At 36.6% G+C, this 20,770-nt stretch overlaps 1 protein-coding gene across 11 annotated transcripts in view; it reads right to left on the bottom strand.

The window, feature by feature from the left end:
• The window catches only part of ITSN2 (intersectin 2), a 126,198-nt gene that overhangs the window by 46,747 nt on the left and 58,681 nt on the right, over positions 1 to 20,770 (bottom strand). For 10 of the 11 annotated variants that reach the window (XM_059891815.1, XM_059891814.1, XM_010810287.4 and 7 more), the window contains 6 exons: positions 18,789 to 18,928; positions 8,886 to 9,022; positions 5,918 to 6,054; positions 4,820 to 4,917; positions 959 to 1,125; positions 520 to 664 (listed from right to left, as the gene is read on the bottom strand). In XM_059891815.1, the coding sequence (XP_059747798.1) occupies positions 520 to 664; positions 959 to 1,125; positions 4,820 to 4,917; positions 5,918 to 6,054; positions 8,886 to 9,022; positions 18,789 to 18,928 (824 nt within the window). Of the gene's footprint in view, positions 1 to 519; positions 665 to 958; positions 1,126 to 4,819; positions 4,918 to 5,917; positions 6,055 to 8,885; positions 9,023 to 17,674; positions 17,756 to 18,788; positions 18,929 to 20,770 lie in introns of all 11 variants that reach the window. The other variant, XM_059891818.1, reaches the window with a different exon arrangement.

Genomic DNA, 20,770 nt, shown 5'->3' with positions numbered 1-20,770 from the left:
AAGGAAATGGCAATCCACTCCAGTATTCTTGCCTGGAGAATCCCATGGACAGAGGCGCCTGTCCACGAGGTTGCAAGAGTCTGACATGACTTAGAGACTAAACTACCAGCAATGTAAATGCTTGCATCTTGTTTACATCTAAACCAGAGGCTAAATACACATGTAATACAGTTCTTACACAATGACTTATTTAAGGAAAACACAAACAAACAAAAAAAACCCCAAGCCCACAGCTCTTCTTACAATAACTACAAATTAAGAATATAATCAAATTTGTAAAGATGATATTTTGAGTTTAGAAACCTTAGCTGGTACCAACTTGTTACTAAGAGAATAAACTGTTGAGAAATCCCTAATAATTTCAACTTTGTATCACATATGAATGGTTAAGAACCAAAACAAAATGCTACAAACTGGTAAATGAATCAATGAAGCCTTTGTGCAAAAATCTTCATTCTATTTTACATGAAGCATGAGCAATGTCAAAGAATAAAACACACAAAAATGAAACATACAAACCTGTCCATGAATCGGTGATACAGACACAGGGGACACAGTGCGAGTAAAAGCTGATTTTTTCTGCCATGATGTGTTAACACTTAGGTTTGAAAAAGATACATTTCGATAATCGATCACAGATGCTGGTTGGTTTGAAGAAAGTGATCTATAAATATAACAATATGATGTAAGTATACTTAATTGTTTAGAATCTAATGAAGTACTACCAATTTATCTACTCATATATAATATACATTGTGCTTAAACACAAATTATTAAAAAAAAATCATGACCTATGTTTTTATTTACTAAACTTCAGTATTAAATTTGGAACAAAAGGTACTCTGACAGAGTCCAGTGCAGATTACAACATGATTAAATATCAGGTTGACACAAATACATATTAGGGATTCAAACATGTGCAGTGACATATAAATTCCATTATTAGCTAAAAACTTACTCAGAAGTTGAGGTAGCAGATACTGTAGGAGGAAGTAAGGCCTTCTTAGGAGACACAGATTTTTCACTTGATGTCACTTTTTCTACATAATTGCCTGGAAACCAGCCAAAATTTCCTTGAAAACTACCATAAAGCCAACCAGGTTCTCCTACAGTTTTTTCATCAACCTATGGAAACAAAAAGAAGAATTAGCAGTGGTTGAAAAGCCACATATTTGCAAAGAGAAGAGATGCAGAACACTGTCCAGCAGCCTAATTTTCAGAATCAAGTCCATCTAAAGAGTCGGACATGACTGAGCGACTGAACTGAACTGAACTACATGGTTAAAGCATTTTCTACAATAGGTTACTACCTCTAACAATTGACAAGGTGCCCTTTTAAACTTAAATTTTTAATTTTATCCAAGTTAATACACAAAAATAGTTCACAAAGACCAGTAGAATCTCCATGAAGGCAAGAATAACAAACCCCAGGAATTATACAACCTAAACCTGATTTAAATATTTGGTCTCAAGGTGAGGAATTACTGAAATGTATGAGCACTGGTGTTCAAACACTAACTTCCTCTTTTTCTTACCAACTTTTAAAAGCATAATTTCTTTAATATTGTTTCCTAATATTTTCAACCTTATGAAAAAGAAACTGCCCATTCATTTATTCTTCAGAGTTAGGCCAGATTTGCTTTGTAAGCAGTCAATTTTAATCAATTTTATACTTGTCATTTATGATTATAATTAATTTCTAGTTGGCAATTAACATAGAGACCTAAGCTAGGAAATTTTACATAAATTCTCACAGGCCTAGAGAAACTATTACTTCGAAAACAGCATTAACAGATAAGACTAGAAACAGGTTGTGATGAAAAATGTTGCCAGGGTTCAGAGGAATTTCTAATTTATTTCACTTTTCTCAAACCTCCTCTGCCATTTTCTCACATTAAATTGATTAGATCTTGCCTCCTATCTTAACAACAATACAGAAGCCCTCAGATTTGACATCACCTCTACTTCAGCAAAATTTATGATCCCATCCACTCTTTCATCCAGCCCTCCAACCACAAAGGAAAATGACCCAGTCCTTCCACCTCTCCCTCTTCCCAGGCTCTAGACCCCAAGCCCTCCACGTTGTCAAGAATCTTTCGCGTCTCCATCCGTTGGTCAGAACAGAGAGGTCTGACAGGGAGGCCTGAGGTGCCTTCCTGAGCGTTCTGTGTTCTATGTGTTGATATGAATGGTGGCTTCAATGATTTATGTTGTCATTGTTTTACTTGCGAGGTCGTGTCTCTTTTGCAACCCCATGGACTGCAGCCCGCCAGACTCCTCTGTCCATGGGATTTCCTAGGCAAGAATACTGGAGTGGGTGGCCATTTCCTCCTCCAGGGGATCTTCCTGACCCAGGGAATGAACTCATATCTCCTGCACTGGCAGGTGGATTCTTTCACCACGAGCCACCTGGGAAGCCCTTTCAAAGATTTACATATGTGTATAAATTATTGGAGCTACTCACTGATGGCTGTGCACTTTACTAAATGTAAATTATAGCTTAATTGGGAAAAAAAGTCTCTCTCTATTAGTAATTTACTCTTTCTGGTATCATTAACCCTTTTTCTCTGCAGACCCTTTCTATCATTAAACTTGGTCAAGCTTCTGCCAAGTTAAAAAAACAAGAAAACAGAACAACTTCCCTCAATCCACATTTGTCATTATTTTCCACCTTCACTTCCTTCTCCCCTTCAGAAGCCAAGCTCCTTCAAGAGTTTTACATACTCACTGTCTCCTCTTTCCTTCCCTCCAACTGTTCCTCAACTCACAGAAATTTGGCCTCTTCCTCCACTATTCCACTCAACTAATACTCTTCTTCTCAAGGTTAATAGTAACTGTGCTGTTGCTAATACAGTGGTTATTTTTTCTAAAGCTCTGTCTTGTTTTACATGTGGACCACTCTTTTCTCAAAATCCCCTGACACCACACTCTGTTTTGTTTCTTTCTTTAGTCGTTCTTTTCTGGCTCCCCTTCCTCTGACAATCCCTCAGTGTCCATGCTTCCCAGAGAGTGCTCCCTCAGCCACGTTCCCCCTTCTTTATTCCCCCTTAGGGGAGCTCTGCCACAGTCACGTCTTCAATGACCATCACAACACACTAATGACATCCAAACTGGCCCCCTCTGACCTTTTCCAGAGATCTCTCTAGATACCTCTGGATATGTAACTGCTGCCTAGAAATCTGAAACTCATCCCAAACTGAACTCATTATAATTCCCACTTAAATTTCCTCCTTTTAATCTTCCTCTCTTAGTGAATGAACACAATTATTAACTAAGCTGTCCAAATCAGGTGTGTGCATGCATGCTAGGCTGCTTCAGTCATGTCCAACTCTTTGCAACCCTATGGACTATAGCCCACCTGGCTCCTCTGTCCATGGAGATTCTCCAGTGAGAATACTGGAGTGGGTTGCCATGCCCTCCTCCAGGGGATCTTCCTGTCCCAGGGCTTGAACCTGCGTCTCTTGCATCTCTTGCATTAGCAGGCGGGTTCTTTACCGCTAGTGCTACCTGGGAAGCCTCCAAATCAGATATCTGACAGTAACTCATGACATTCTTTACATCAACGATTCGGCAAAGAACATAAACACTCAAGAAACTCGCAGCCAACCTTATGTTCCTGCTGTCACCACCACCAGATTGGCCCTCTGACTGTGGGAGAGATCTGTTCTAAAGTGGGCAGCTGTCCACACCCTTCTTCTACTTCTTTGGGATATCTATCTTTCTCAATGAACTATAAACTTATTCAGAGCCGAGACTGAATTGTTTACTATATCCCTAGCCTAGTACAGCCTCCAACAAGAATTTGCTGAAACAAAAGATATAATAAAAAAATATAAGTAGGCTCTTGGCCAGACATGCCCAGACAGGCTGTATTTCTTCATTCTTGGACACCACCTCATCACCGCCAACTAGACAAGGAGGAATGGCAGGGTCAGGGGACTGGGGACTCAAGTTGCCTACGTAATGGACCTCCCTCAGCTGAGGAGCAGCTACGCATGGCCACTGTGGCAATGGCAACAGAAGCAGTGTGTAGCTGGGGAGGATACTGAGCATCTGAATAGTTGGTTCTTGTAAACCCTAGTCCAAGTACCATTCAGCTTTTGCTACTCAACTGATAAAATACACCAAACTGGTGACAACGCAGGTTAAAAAAAGGAAACAGACACTGGCTAGGTAATCTAGGTAATATAACCTTTGTTTTCTAAGAAGAAAACTGAAGACGGGACTAAAATCCAAGTCGCTATGCTTTTACAGCCTGTATTCTTCCTAATGTATCACAATAGCTCAATCGATGCTATTCCCTGCGTCTTCTCTTATTCATCCATTTTACATGGCATGTGATTATACAATAAAATCCTTTTTGTTCTGCATCTAGTTAGAACTACAGAACCTAACTCTTTCAACTCTTTTAATGGTTGTCAGAAAATAACTAGCTCTCCCAAATGCCACTGTAATTTATTAAAATAAAATCAGTGTCACTTTTTATGGCATAAAGCAGCATGGCCTAGTGAAAAGAACACTGGGTTTAGAAATGAAAAGACATGTACTCGCACTCCATGCTGGCAGCGTGCCACTGAGGATGACAGCTTATGTAAGTCTTCCTTACCTGTAATGTCCTCTGCAGATCTGCAGTATGTCTTAAGAACCAAATGAGGTGATGCTGAAGATGTATTTTTAAAATGGTAAATTACTGTATAATTCTTTACCGTCTGAGCCACCAGGGAAGCCCCATAATAGTATACTCAATATTATTATTGAAAGTAATATAGTACAGTGCACTCAGCTTATTCATGAGAAAAGAAAAGACTTTGTTTCCAACCTGTATTATATCCCCAGAATTAAAACTCATTTCATCATGGTTCCTTGCTTCAAAGCGATATAACGCTCTGTAATTCACCAAAGTACCAGCTGGCTCACCTAAAGAGAAGATTATTATCATTATTTGCTTCTTTCATAGATACACATCTTTGCTATGACTCAATGAAGAGCTCAAAAAGAAAAAAAAACAAACAAACTGAGCACCAAACAGTATAATGAGAATCCACTTGATATAGGCTTTAAGTATTTTTAACAGTCACAGAATCAATATAAAAAACAAACAAGGATATTTGTCTTAAGCAGGATGCAGCAAAACAAAGAGAGGACTGGCAGGATTGTGTCACACGCATGGATAAGGGAAGGCGAGGATGGTGACCAAGCTGTGCCAGGCGGAGGGAGACTAAGCTGCAAGGGGCTTAATTTAATCTGTGGAGGTCAGACTATCACAGGGAAGATGAATACAAAAGGGAGGTCACAGGTGAGGAAGTGAGTCAGTATAAACAGGGTTAATTACAGATTCATCAGTATGGTTCTAAAACCAAACACAGCAGAAGGGCTCACAAGTATACTAGACTTACTAAAGATATTTTACTTTGTTCATTTGTAGAATAAATGCTTTAACTTTAAAAAATTTTAATACACTGTATCATTAATAATGATTCAAAAATATGCGTATCCAGAAAAGATACAATACTTAAGTTGTTAATATTTTAGAAATACACTGGGAAGGGGTACTAAAAACAACGTGTATCATCTGAGAAAATTTCACTGTGCAAAGACTTAACAGTTTACTGTTACTCCATTAAAATAAACAGTTTAGTTACACTAGTGAAATAAAGTATTTTAAATTACTTCAGTTATGAACACTGTGTCCAGGTTTATGCATCGGTAGTGATGACTACTTTCTTTTCGTCATTTTAAGATTTCTACCCTCAATCTGTTTTAGTAAGACTACATATTTCTCATCCAAGTTTAAATTAGAAAAAGAATTAGCATCCACTTAAATTTTCTTCTTGCCTCATTAGAACCTTTTTTTCTTGTTGCTTTTGTTGCTCTGTTTCAGAAAAATCAAACCAATTATTTTTATCCTTATCCTTACTTTGTTTCTCCTCAGCTTTCCGCTCCACTTCTTGAACTTTTTCCTGTGCTTTTTCTTCTTGGAGTCGTTTTTGTTTTTCTTCTTCCTCCTTTCTAAGATTTTCTTTCCATAAGTTTTCTTTTCCTTGTTTTGCTTTCCTTTATAAAAAAGAAAAAGTTTGCATAATGTCCTAAATTTCTTTCATGCAAAATAAAAATATAATAGATCTTCTTCCTGACAAACTGAAGAAAAATTAATATTTCTTATATATTTAAATATAATCTTAAACATAATTATGTATTTACTACATACAGCAAAGACATGTGAGGGGGAGTGGAGAAACCATGGGGAATCAGGGCTGAAGGAGAAAACCAATTAGTCAATCAACTAATCAAGAGAGAAACTATGGATAAACAGATGAGCTGAAGTGTATGACTAACAATTTCTCACACTCCCAGATTTCTTCCTGCCAGCCAACCTCCTAAACCCAAGGGAAAAAAAGTGGTAAAAAACTAAAATGCAACTAATCAGAAAACAAATATAAAAATTGTATTTAAATTTCCTTTCCTTCTCTCTAGATTCTTTACCAAGACTGCTATCAAACTCTTACTCTCACTATCCTAGCTAATCCCTGTTTTCGGGATTTAGTCATTGCTGTGAAAATAGGAAATGCTTCTAGACAGACAGATTACTTCTTATATTATCATTTAAAAGTCTTTTTCATTTGTTAGATTTTGGTTAATAGATCATTTTTCCTGGAGAGGTCTATGCCTCTGTACAAGTTTCTATGACATTTGATACAGCTGCAGCTTCGTTTCTAGCTAGTCAAGATGACCTGTGATCATACAGAATTAATGCTCACCACAGCTCTTCCTGCACATACTTTTGATGATCTTACTGAAGGCAGAGCAGTCACCACCAAATTTAACATCTTCTTCAAGCCTCAGCAAACACTATCACGGGCTGTGACTGATGCATCCTGGGTTTTGGGGGGCACTTATGCCCCACGAAGGTGAAAGTCTTGCTTAATTCTGTATCTCTATTCCTATAATTCCTGGAAGAATTTGGAAATCCTAGATAATTTTAAAAACTGTAGACCCACTTAGTCATGAACCCTTTCTCCTCATCCCCCAATGTCTTATACTTCATACTCCTGGTTCATTATCACACAACTAGCTTCCACTCAACCCTCTGCAAACCCTCCTACACCTTCTATCACTTTGCAGAGTGCTCTCTCTACTATTTTCTATAACCAACATCCACCTCTCCTTTCAGAAGTATGCTTCTCTAGCAGTCTTGACTTAATTCCAACCAATATTCCCTTTCCTAGTTTCTTGGTAACATTCCCTGACAGTCTCTCATGTCTAGGATGACCCAACCTACCTTTATTTAAATTGTCATAGCATTATGAACACCACTATCAGGGTACTTGCCACATATTTATTGGGATAAACAAAAGACGAGAGAGTTAAGAGAATATAAAATTAAATTTTGGTAAAGTTTCTAAGTTTGTGGATGAGAAACTGGTCCAGGGCCAGAAGATGCTTCAAAAGTTGGACACAAGGCAAAGAGACCAGACCAACAATGGGAAAACCTGACTATTACCAATAGCTTTGAGTAAGAAGGCAACATAGCTGGGCAAGTGGCCAAGAAATCAAGATATAGTACTAAGACCCAGCTCTGAACCAATCCTACATGTTCTGATTGCTTCCCTCTACTAAAGTAGGATAATGTGTGAAGATGGTGAATAAAATGAAAATGTGTATTACTAATATGGTCTACTGGGCTGAAAGGAACCATGAGCAATGATGGAGAGATATCAAGATACTCGCATGTGCCAACAGAAAACCTGAGCACAGTGACTAGCAGTGCAGCCGTTGTCCAGTTCCCTTGTGGCACACAATGCTGCACAAGTTAGGTGGCGGATAAAAATCTCCTTAATTTAAACTTTACTGCCTCTACATCTATATTATTCCAGTATCTCTTGCTAGGGAGTCACAAAAGGATGAGTCTTGGAGTAAAAAATGTTACAGCTATTTGCTTAGCTGTCTGAATCCCCTACTAGAACTATAAGGAATCTAGAGACAAGGAGTAACCCAGAGTTTACCTGCATCACAGTCCACAGTGACCATTAAATAAAAATGTGCTGAGGTGGTTATTCTGAAGTTAGTAAGAAAAGAGGCCTGCTATATGGTAATGTGTCTTTCTTGTCTTCCCAGTAGCTATTTCATGGACATTACTCTTCTACTCTTCTCCAGGGTGAAGAAATGCTGGTGTGTTGATATTTGTTAATTATAACAATTTCTGATACTACAGAACTTGGGAGAAACATAGGAACGTATCAGAAGTAGAATCTTACGGAAAGAAAAAAAAGTCATGTGCAGTCTCTAAATGAATGGCTCTATGCTTCAGACACACAACTGTCTCACTTTTCTTTGCTACAAATGTAGGCAGTTGATGTAGCCCAGATATATATAAAGAAAACTGTATCAACATGGCATTTCTGCACTCAATATTACCCTCTATAAAATTAAGTACTTGGTTTTTATGATTTCTCAGGAAACAGTAATAGATTTACTATGGAGAGACAAAAATAATGGTGCTTATTACCTACTAAACACTATAGTTGGTTCTTTAATCTTATTTAATTCTGAATTAGCTATGTGATATGCATTACTGTTTCTATTTTTCAGATGGTAAAAACTGAGGTTCCAAAAGGTAAAGTGACTTAACCAAGTTCATGGTAGATCAAGATAACCCAGGTTGAACTCCAAAGCCTGTAGTTTTCACTAAGGGAACATTTACAATTGGTTACTGTAAACTCAGTCTGCAAAAGGAGGACTAAACTTCTAAACTTTAGAATCTAATTAGCATCTTAGGATAATGATTTTATTCCCCTTATATTTTTCATAGTCAAACTAAAGATATGGGCAACAAAAATTAGAATTTTAGTAGCAATATAGTATAATAAATTTATCAACTACATTACCTTGTAGCCTCATCTTCTAGTTTCTTTTTCTGTATTAACTCTGATCTTTTTCTTTCAATTTCCCTCAGTTTGTCACGTTTGATCTTATAAAGCTGTTCAATGGCTAACTGCTGTGTATTGTAACTTTCTCTCAGTTCCTAAGGAGAAAATAAAAAGTTAATATGGCATGGATTTAAATACTTTTGCCTTACATAAAAATGTGGCAACTGTATTTAAATATAAAAATCATAAAGCAAGTTAAACTAAAGTAAAAAAGATTAAAAGTCTTAAAAAAGATGATTAAAAAAATCTTAAATACATTAAGTACTGAAGGTATATAGCCACTGAGGACAAATTTATGTTAAAATCAACTACTTTTATACTAATTCATTCCTAAGGAACAAAAATCTTTTACAAGCCAAGTATTTGATTTGGTACTTTGTTTTCAATAGAAAAGCAATCCATTAAAAATTCAGGGAAAACAGTTTGCTTGTTACAACATTTGAAGAGGAATTTTGTTGAGTCATAGTTTTGACATGTGTAGTTGAAGCAAGTTATCCATAACTTTTATCCAGTCAGATATTGAACTAAACACAGAAATAATTATTTAATAAATTATGCAATATTTATTTAATTTAAATAATTTAATAACTAAAATGGAAAAGATAACGTCTACCTAAAACCATGACTAGAGTGGGTCAAAATAATGAAAAGTATTAAATAGGAATTAAATGTTTATTGAGCATCTAGTTCTGTGCAAAATGCTATAAAGATTCACAGGGGATCCAATCAAGACCATCTGACTCCTGAGTCTATAGTCCTTGTCTTCAAAGAATTCAGCCTCAAGGTAGAGAAAAGTGCCAAAATCTGGAACATAGTTGAGTGTCTTAGTAGAAACCTGTGATTATCCACTCAGTACTCCTTCCCCTTCTCTACTAACATCCTCTTCCTCCTTTGGGGAAGTTGCTTTATCCCCTGAAAACCACCCTTCGATGTGGTTTTGAAGAGTCTGTCACACTCAGTGCTCCTCCCACTTCCACCCAAGTGTGGTCACGTGATCAGAACAATCATAGCACCTCATTCCCCTGGCAAGAATGACTGGTGCAAAGGACATGCACATGATCCAAGCTGGGCCACAATCCCTTCCCAGGATTCAGATATACTGAGGAGGGGAGAAAGAAGCCTTTCCCTCACTAAACTCATTAAAGTGAGGGTAAGGTAAACCTGGGGCTGCCCCATTTTCTAGTGAGGCCATCAGGGGTAGAAATGAAGTCAACACAGCAAAGAGAGAAGCAAAGGTTAGAGAGAGAGAGGTGGAGCAAGGAGGAGTGCTGGGGAACCAAATCTCTGACTTCACTCCCATGTCTAGGAACTGCCCCTTCTACTGATTCAGTTAGTGGTCCTAGTATTCTTCCAGTTACCACTCTTTTTAGCTTAACTATTTTGAACTGAATTTCTTTTACTTGGAATCTATAGAATCCTGAACAAGACAGTAGAAAAAGGCTGGGATAAAGAAGAGGAAAAAACTCCAAAAACAAAGAAACTACCACAAAAACCTAAAGTAAACAAAGGAAGCTTCACAGCAAAGGTGGGAGCTTAGACCACATTTGGATAGAATTTTTTGGTAAAAGATGTCTTGGGGCATCTATCTATACACGAAAATAAAAACTCCAAGTCACAAGCAAACAAAGGAAAGTAGCCTAAGCTTTATTTCTTTTCAGAAATAAAAATATTTTATAGGTGAACCCTTTTAACTGAATAAATGTGATATCCAGAGACTATGTCCAAAATGTCTAAGATCAAGACTTAAGACAATAATAATACAAATAGCACCATTCATAGCAAAGTTTTCACAGATCTCAGCTCTCAGTTCTCTTACAGATCTCAGTTCTCTCTGTTCCACCTTTCTCTAGACTCTATTGAAAAGCAGAAGACTACCATGGTTACATTCTATGGAGAAGTAGCCTGGTTTAGTGAAAGGACTTCAGGAGCATGGGTCTGGAATAATACCCCCCAAGATCTGAATCAGGCTCTGTCAGTGACTAGCTGAGTAACCTTAGGAAACCTCATAGTCTCCTCATCTGTAAAATGAGGTTAATTACAGTACATGCCCCACAGCATTGCTATGAGAACTGAATGGGTTAACACACATAAAATGCTTACAATAGTGTAGGGCACTAAGTGTGTCCTTAATAAATATTAGCTATATTACTGGCTGAAGTCATAAAAAGGGAGAATTGTAATTTTAAAAGCAAAGTGGAGAGGAGCCAAATTAATGTTTGATCTTAATATGGTTGCAAGGTTAGCCCTCTAACTTGTCCTTTAAAATATTGTTCCAGGGACTACTCTGGTGGTCCAGTGACTCCATGCTCCCAATGCAGGGGGCTTGGGTTCAATCCCTGATCAGGGAACTAGATCCTGCATGCCAAAACTAAGACCAGCCAAATAAATACATAAAGGTTAAAAGAAAAATACTGTTCCAAGTCTTCCTTCATTAGCCATTCCTCCTGTGTCTGAATTAACGAGCTTCTTTGCGCTCTGCAAGGCATTATGTACATTCTCCTGTCATAGGCAGCATCTTCCAACTGTATGACCGTCTCTCCACTGGAGTGAGTTTCTTGACAACAGGACTGTCTTTCATCAAGATAATCCCAGCCAAGACAGAGCCTGGTAGACTACAGTTATTTAGTTAGTATTTACTGGGTGAATGAAAATATATAAACCATAGGTAAGGTAAGGTAAGTCACTCAGCTGTGCATGACTCTTTGTGATCCCAGGGACTGTGGCCTGCAGGCTCCTCTGTCCATGGAATCCTCCAGGCAAGAATACTGGAGTGGGTTGCCAGGTCCTCCTCCAGGGGATCTTCCAGATCCAGGGATAGAAACCGGGTCTCCTGCATTGCAGGCACTCTTAACCGTACATAAACCATAGTCTATGCATATTAGTAAGATGTGAAGAGTACCATGGGGCTTGCCAAAAACACTTCCTCTACCTGAGTTACAATGATCCTAGAAAGTATCATTAGACTCACTCCTCTGAATTAAGTCATGCTTCTAGGAGGTCCTGGTTAAATCTAATAGTTAACTATCACTTTGCAGGACAGCAGAAATTAACGCAACACTGTAAATTAACTATACTTCGATTTTAAAAATAATCAATGAACTGAAAACAAGTAAACAATATGCACTTACGAACAGAGTTGTTCTCCATCTTAACAGAACAACAGATCATTCTTTTCAAGTTAAGGAAGTTTTCTTCTGTTCCTAGTATGCTAATAATAACTTTTTCACTTTTTAATCATAAATAGGTGCTAAATTTTATCAAATACCTTTTCTGCATTTAGAGAGATGAGCATATTGTTTTTCTCCTTTAACCTGTTTATATGGCAAATTACAGTAAAACATTTTTACATATCAAGTCATCTTTGCCTGGATAAGATAAATCCTACTTGGTCATAGCTGAGTATCTTATAAATTTTCATATTCAACTTTTCAATATTATTTAGAATTTTTGCCTCTATGCTAAATTGATCTATAATGATCCTTTCTCACACTATTCTTATCAAATTATGAGGTTTATGATAGTTTCATGTGATAAGTTGGGAATACTCCCTCTTTTATATTTTGAAACAGATGTATAAAATTGGAGTTATTTATTCCGTCAGTAAAATTCCAGGTCTGGACTCTGTTTTAGAGGAGATTTTACACTACAGAATTAAAATATTTCATGACAATAGAGCTACCTATTTTTTTCTTGAATCAGTGTTAACAAATCATTTGTTCATTTCACCTATGTTTTTATATTTATATGCAAAATTTGTCATAATATTCCCTCTTATTGTTTGCAATGTATTCAGTTATTTTTCCTTTTTACCCCTAACTTTACTTTTACTTCCTTATAAAAATGTCTTGCCAAAGGTTTGTTAATTTTTTAATCTATAAAAGTAAAAATTTGGTTTTCTTAACTCTTTCTATTAAATATCTGTGTTCTATTTCACTATTTCCTTCTACTTTTTTCCTCCTTTATTATGCTAGTCTTTTTTTAGCTTCTTAAATTGAACACTTAGCTAATAAATTTTCATTTTTTCCCTAATATAACCATTTAAGGTCAAATCCTGACTCTCTGGGTTGAATTTCTTTTTGCTATCTGTGTGACTCTAGGCAGCTTAATTTACTTCTATGTGAAATGTGAACCAATAATAGAAGGTATATCACAGGGGTAATGTTAAGGATTAAATAAATTAATATAAGTAAAACATTTAGGACAGTGCCAGTCACAGAGAAAGCCTGTAATAATCTTATCTATTATTAGTACAGCTTGATTTATGAATTAGAAAATAATTATTGACTCCTGATATGAAATATGAGGAATCTGCTCATTTACACTACCCCACATCTCCTCTTCATTTCTCAATGTTTGGCTGTAACTTAAAAATAGACTTAAACTACTATTTCATTTTCATAAACATTTGACAACATTTTGCAACTCTAAATTTTTCTTTTTGAAAATTTTCAGATTTAAAAAAATTTGACTTAAGTTTCATACACTGATGCTTTCACCCCCTAGAACGTCTTCATTATTCCACATAACTAGTGTTAACGTCAGCACCAAACTAAAGAATGTTACTAGTGACATAGTAATATTACTTAATACAGAACTCTTATTCCAAAAATGTTCCCAATCAGGTAAACACTGTCCTTAATAAGCTTTTTTTTTTTTTTAGATCCACTATCCAATCAAGGACCATACACTTTGTTTCATTGTTGTGAGGTCTCTTCCATTTTTTTATGAGATTCACATTTCTAGTGTGTGGGTTAGTATTTTATAGACCAAACCACAGTTTGGGTTTGCCTAATTATTTCCTTACATTTACACAGATGAAGTATTTTTGGCAAAAACAGCATAGAAGTGATGTGTCTTTCTCAGAGCATCCTATCAGGAGACACGTAATGTCAGTTGGGCCATTCTGGTAATAGTAAATATGACTGCCTGGCTGAGGACGGTTTACCTGGTTTCTGGCCTGAGGTAATAGTAAGTATGACTGACTGGGTTTCTGGCCTGAGTATTCTCGTTGCTCTTCATTGCCTTTTCCAGATGACTATTTCTCCTCACTCGTACAAATTCCGTGCTTCTGAGGCTCAGAATACCATCCAGTAGTTCCACCCTCCCCTTCCTCTTTACTGTCATCTATCAATCACCTGGTCACTGCTCCTCACTCATTCATTTTCATTATTCTCCCAATCTTTGACATCCACATAGATAACCCCATCAAAACCTAAATTCAGGCTGATCTCCTCAATGATGACCTCTTTTTTTGGGGGGGAGGAGTCCATTTGATCTATCACTTGCATTATTATATCTTGTCATCATCTCAAAGAAAACTACCATTGATCAGTATCCCATTTCCCAAACATAAGTTCTTACTTATCCTTCAAGCTTTTCTTATATCTGACGCATCCATTTCAACAGTTTTTCAACCTCTCTGGGACCTCTGCTCTGCTGACCCCATCATCCTCTCTTTTTCCATCAACAGCCGTTCCTCTTTTCATATCCCTTCATGTTCAGAACATATGTCATAGTTCATTTTATCATAATTACTGTGTTAAGATCTGTAGCTTTCTTATTCGTCCCTCTCTGCCCATGTCTATTAAAACCTCAAACCTGTTTAAATCTATGAATCTATGTCATTACCCTTATCTGTACTTACATACAAGCAGCTGAACTTTGGTGGAAAGAAAAAAGACAATTAGTCATGCTGTTTCTTTTTTAAATTCATGAACTCCAACTGTGAATAAGCATTCAACGCTGCTCAGGATGTGGACTGCTTTCCTCTACTAAACTTGCACTCTCTAGCCACACTGAGATGTATTATTTCACGGCTACTTTTCTCTCCTGAAATCTCCCAATCTTCCATTCATTTTCCTCACTACCAGCCAATAATCTTGCTACATTAAGCCAGACTGGATCTCCCTCATCTTTCCATCTCAAAAGCATTAAACCTTCCTGCATCTAATCCATTTCCTTCTAGTCTGAGTTATTCCATGTCCTCAACTATTCATGATTTCTTGCAACGATCCAACTTGCTTCTGATTTTAAGTTTTGAAGCTGTCAACTTCCTACTCTCCACCAACAAATTTAACTGACTTCATGCCTATCTTATCCCCATATGCTATACTGGAAGTATTCTTTTTATCTTGAAGAACAAGAATATCTTAATCTGCTTCCCTGGAAATTTATTCCATCAATTATCACCACTTTAAAAGTCTCAATCTCTCACTTTTCTCCTCCCTCCCTCCCTCTCTCTCTCTTTACTATCTCCTTCAAGTCTTTTCTTTCCTTTTTTGAATTAAAAAAGTAGCTTTTACTTAAAAGAATAAATTATATGAAATGAGAAGTGTTCTTAAAATCTGGGATATATGGTTTCCTACTGGTTTTGACTAATTTCTACTTTTTTCTTCTAAACTCTATACCAATAATAACTCCAAATGCTGCCTATCTTCTGACTGAGAACATTCAAAACCATTCATCCATTCAGCAAGTATGTACTACCACCCATGATGTTCCATGCACTGTTCTAGGTGTTGGGAATTCAGCAATAAAATATTTGGCTTGAGTAGGCAATTAAGCAGAGAAGCCAATGGCACCCCACTCTGGTACTTTTGCCAGGAAAATCCCATGGACGGAGGAGCCTGATAGGCTGTAGTCCATGGGGTCGCTAGAGTCAGACACAACTGAGAGACTTCACTTTCACTTTTCACTTTCATGCACTGGAAAAGGAAATGGCAACCCATTCCAGTGTTCTTGCCTGGAGAATCCCAGGGACGGGGGAGCCTGGTGGGCTGCCGTCTCTGGGGTCGCACAGAGTCGGACACGACTGAAGTGACACAGCAGCAGCAGTAGCAGGCAATTAAGACCCTCTGATGGATATGGTTAGTTACCCAAAAAGCTCTATTTTCTCCATTTCATGCTTCTGTCCTAACAAAAACTATCCATTCCTCATGTATCCTTATGCTGCACAAGAAGGTGATACCACTTTCAAGCATGGCTCCAATTATTCTTTTACTTTTCAACTTTATTATAAAGTATAATTGATAAATAAAAACTATATATTTAAGGTATACAACTTGTTTTAATACACATATACACTGTGAAATGATCACCCTAATCAAGCTAATTAACATATTCATTTCTTCATATAGTTACCACTCCCTCTCTCATTCCCTCCCTCCCTGTCTTCTCTCCCTCTTTCTTTCTTTCCTGAGAATGTTTAAGATCTATCCTCCTAACAATACTGTATTGTACAGTTCAAATTCGCTAACTATAGTCACTATGCTGTGCACTGGATTTCACAATTTTTCCATCTTGCATAATTAAAACTTTGTATCCTTTGTTGTCTTTCTTAAACCAAAAAACCCCAATACTCTCTTTTTAACCAATGCTTTCTTTTTCTCCATGCTCTCTTTTCACTCTTCTAAAGCTTTTCCCACTCACTCCACCCCTCCTCGGCTCCCATTCATTTCTGATCTGCAGCAATCCAGCTTCTGGTGGTCATTCAACTGAGATGACACTCTCAAAAGGGTCTTCAAAGGTCTTCTTGTTGGCAATTCAATGGCAACTTTCCAGTACTAAGTTAACTGACTGCTCTGTATCATTTCTAATGGCTGCAGAAAGCCTCTTTTCTTGCTTTCTGTACAGTCATTCTCCTGACCACTCTGACAGCATAGGTTTCATCCCCTTTTAGATTCCTAAATTGCCTCTGATGAAAGCATCAACAAGCAGTGAAAGATTGGAAGGCAGGAAGCGGAAGGAAGAAAGTAAAACAAGAAACAAGAATAATCTGCTGGCCTGTGGAGAATCAAATGCTAACTCAAAGAATCAGACCTGTGTGTGTGAGCATAGTCCACAAACCATCGTCAAACTTCACTGCGTACATGAAGAAACAGGTTTAAACGTCTGTGTGACCTGAAGCACAGATTCTAAGGTCAGATAATCTGGCCATTCATGCTATAACCATAAAGGAAAGGCTGATATCATCTTTCCATCTACTTTTCCTTAGGTAGCAATTGAGTTCTACTTCCTGCCTTCACTGTGTATGTACATTTAAGTGCCCTGTTGTCATCCACTTTAGTACTGAGTAGAATGTATTTAAAAATCTACTAGGCTCAGCTAGTGGTAAATATAAAGCAAGTCTCTTTAAATTAAATTTAAATAGGAATTCATTGAGTATTTTAAATATTCTTTGTGCTATTTACACATGAAAAAGTGAACTGCTTATTTATGATTTAAACATTTTTCTCTGTGGTGCAAGTGTATCTAAATATGAGACCTGATAACTAGACAAAACCAAAGCTGCATCTACATTATTGGTTCTTATCATAGTTTTGGGAAGCAGCCTGATATATACATGATGTAACCTTGCCCTAGATGTCAGAAAGTATTTAAGTTTTACTTTAAACAGTAATTTTCAGTGATATGGGTAAATAATTTAGTCTCACATTCCCTTAGTTTCCTTTTTAATTGAATCAATAATCATCCCATCATTTAGCCTCACTCACAGGGAATCAGGTAATATTTCTAAGTGTCGTGGGCTCCTCATGAGAACTCTGGGCAACCTTACTGATTCCTGGCATTAGACTCAAACAGGCAGTGAAACAGCAGAAGGATATTTAAGCAAGCAGAAAGAAAAATGTTTATATTGTATAGGTTATTTCAAACAAAGACACTTAGATAAATGCAAAGAATAGTCTAGTGTTTAAAAAAAGAAACAGTAAAGTAACTCAAAGAAAAAGAGCTAGATATTAGAAAATAACCTTAAGTAAGAGGAAGAGGTTGTTGAGACAGCTTAGCAGAGACAAAAGGCACTGAAGAACAGAGTCATCCATATTCCCACACTGTAAGATAAGGCAGATAAAAAGCCAATTAAACTATGTACAGATTAAAAAAAATAATGTAGGGAAGATAACTTGGTTGGTTTGTCTGTCCATCAATGACAAATTATTTGGTTTTCTTTAAATTTTTTTTCTACAGAATATATGCTGGTGTAGAATATGTCATTAACATTATTCACCTCAAATTTCCCTCCTTCACTAAAGCCACCATGGTTTCTTTTCTTGATCATACTGTTTACTTTATGGTTGGTGTAACATTATTCTAAATAAGTTAGCAAGATGAAAGTCAAATGAAGAGACAGATTTGCCTGAAAAACCTTGTAATACTTTATGCTCTGAAAACTTCACACTTTGTTAGCAAAGGAGTAACTGAGACTAGTCCCAAATTTCAATCATGTGCCATTAGTCTGATTTTTGGCTTTTAATATTTTCTTTCATAGGTATGGCTTCAGCATACAACTAGTACTGCACAGAATGAGAAGCATATGGTATATGTTTTGGACATCTGCTCTTCCACTGCAGCAAATAATGAGTCACGAATCTACTTTCCATGCAAAATTTTTAGTGCCAAATTATGCTTTGGATTTCACTGGTTATTGCATTATTTCACAAAGGTTAATTAAATTATAAAAAAGAATTTAGTGTGTTAAAAGAGCCTCTACCACCTGGACTATTTAAAATTTTCCATATTTCCCATTTTCAAATTTGCTTAAGATCATTCTGGCTGAGATCCATACTGACAAATCTAATGTAATACTAATATTGACAAAGGTAATTATTTTTTAAATGTATAGATGCCAATAAAAACAGTCATCAAAAACTGGAAACTATGGTAAATTGTATGTTTACACGACTCAATGTTTATAATATATATGGAGAACATTAAAAACAATCTTGCAATCCTGGTGTAGCTCAAATAATAAAATAAATTATGTAAATAATGAACATATTAGCTTTAGTTATTCATTCAATTAAATCAAAATAAGGAAGGTAAAGAGGCAGCAAATTAAAAATGAATATAATAGAAGATAATTACCTTCAGTTCATTGTTAAATGAATCCATTTCTGAAAGCTTGGATGCAGTTTCTTTCTCAAGAGCATCTAATTGTTCTTTAAGTCTTTGGCATAATTCTTCTTTTTCTAATGATTTTTTTTGAAGTAAACTGATCCCTAAATCTGAAATACAAACATTACACAGTTTATTTTTTGCAGAAGTTCTTGTCCTTACTAGTAATGAATGGTTATTGTCTGGTCAAATTGGTATAACTACAGAGACAAAAGCTGTACACACATACTATGTTTCTAGATTCTCTATTTAGTTCCAGTGCTTTGTCTAATTTTGATCAAACATACATTATTTTAGGTATTACACCTTTCATAACTTATGTTTTGGTATTTGATAGAGCTAGTCTCGTTCTCCCACTTTTTCATATCTTACCCCATCTTGCGTATTGTCTCTTCTAGGTGAATTTGTGAATTATTGTACCAAGTTTCATTTAAAGAAACCTGAATTAAACTGAATATATAGATGAATTAGTAGAGAACTAAACAACATCTTTAAAATGTTGAGCTAGTTCATTCAGGAGTAGAATATAATATGTAGCTACTTATCCAGGAATCTTTTATGTTAATCAGTAAAATTGTATGGCTGTGCTTTTCTTTATTCATTTAACAATGAGAATGCTAATGTGAGTGAGACTTCCCTCCATATTTTCTGAATAAATACTTTTGATATACAGTAAAGTTACTAATTTTTATATGCTGATTTTATATCCAGGCACCTTGCTAAATTCTTTATAATTCTAAGAGCTTTCCAGTATTTCAATAAATATTTAATCATTAAATTACACATCTGTTATATGCACGGCCCTGTTCTTTGTTCAACAGTAGGTAAACATGAAAGATAAGCATGGGTTCTATTCTAGTGGGAGACAAGCATTGGGAAAAATAAAAGTCAAAGAATATTCATTCTTAGTATTCAAACTGAGCAACAGTAATAATGGATGCTTTTATATGGAATGTGATCATATCCTATCTACGAGCACTGTGTTGGATAAATGAAAGAGGCAACACCGTAGTGCAGTGAGCTTTACAGTCAGATACACAAGAATTTGAACCTACTATTAAATGATCTCGTGTGTATGCTAAGTCGCTTAGTCATGTTAGACTCTTTGAAACCCTATGGACCGTAGCCCACCAGCCTCCTCTGTCCATGGAATTCTCCAGGCAAGAATAGTGGAGTGGGTTGTCATGCCCTCCTCCAGCGGATTTTCCTGACCTAGGAATCGAACCCATGTCTTTTTTGTCTCCTGCACTGGCAGGCAGGTTCTTTACCACTAGTGCTACCTGGGAAGCTGAGACAATCTTGGGTAACTTCTTAGTCTCTCTGAATCTCAGTTTTTCCAAACTGAACAATGGGAATAACAACTACTACTTCACAAGGTTGTTGTAAAGATGAAAGGAAATAATGCATGAAAACTGTCTAGCATGGTGCTTGGTGCGTGGCTGACAATTTTACATGGTTACTGTTATGGAGTGAGGAATCTGAGGGATACTGGGTACTTTGTAAATTCCAAATAAGAGCTTCCTATTCTGGACTGGACTAGAACAAAGATTAATAAATTTATAAAAGCTAACTGAACAAATTAAGAAATAAAGCCAAGGAGCAAGACATGAGAGACTAAAATACCACTTCATTATTAATAAAGCTGATGTTAGATAGCATGGTTATCTATGCTCTACCAGAAGCAGAGCTCTACTGGGTCCCTAACAAGACACAATCTACATCCTACTCACAGTTCAGACACTGAGAGTGAGGATGACAACATACTTTGTACCCTGCACTGATCAGGAGGGCTGTCTTATGTTGCCTCTGGAATGCCTGTGAGGGGTGAGGTGGGAGCTGATACACTTTCAATAACCAAGAAAAGAAAGCACCCTGTTCCAGGAACATGGTCTGAGAAGAGACGTCAGTGGAAGGTGGGGGACATGATAAAAGTAGTTCAAAAGATTGATTTT

This window comes from Bos taurus, chromosome 11 (genome assembly GCF_002263795.3).
Source record: "Bos taurus isolate L1 Dominette 01449 registration number 42190680 breed Hereford chromosome 11, ARS-UCD2.0, whole genome shotgun sequence".
NCBI lineage: Eukaryota > Metazoa > Chordata > Mammalia > Artiodactyla > Bovidae > Bos > Bos taurus.
The sequence above is the reverse complement of the archived record's forward strand: the minus strand, read 5'-3'. Positions and strand labels throughout refer to the sequence as shown.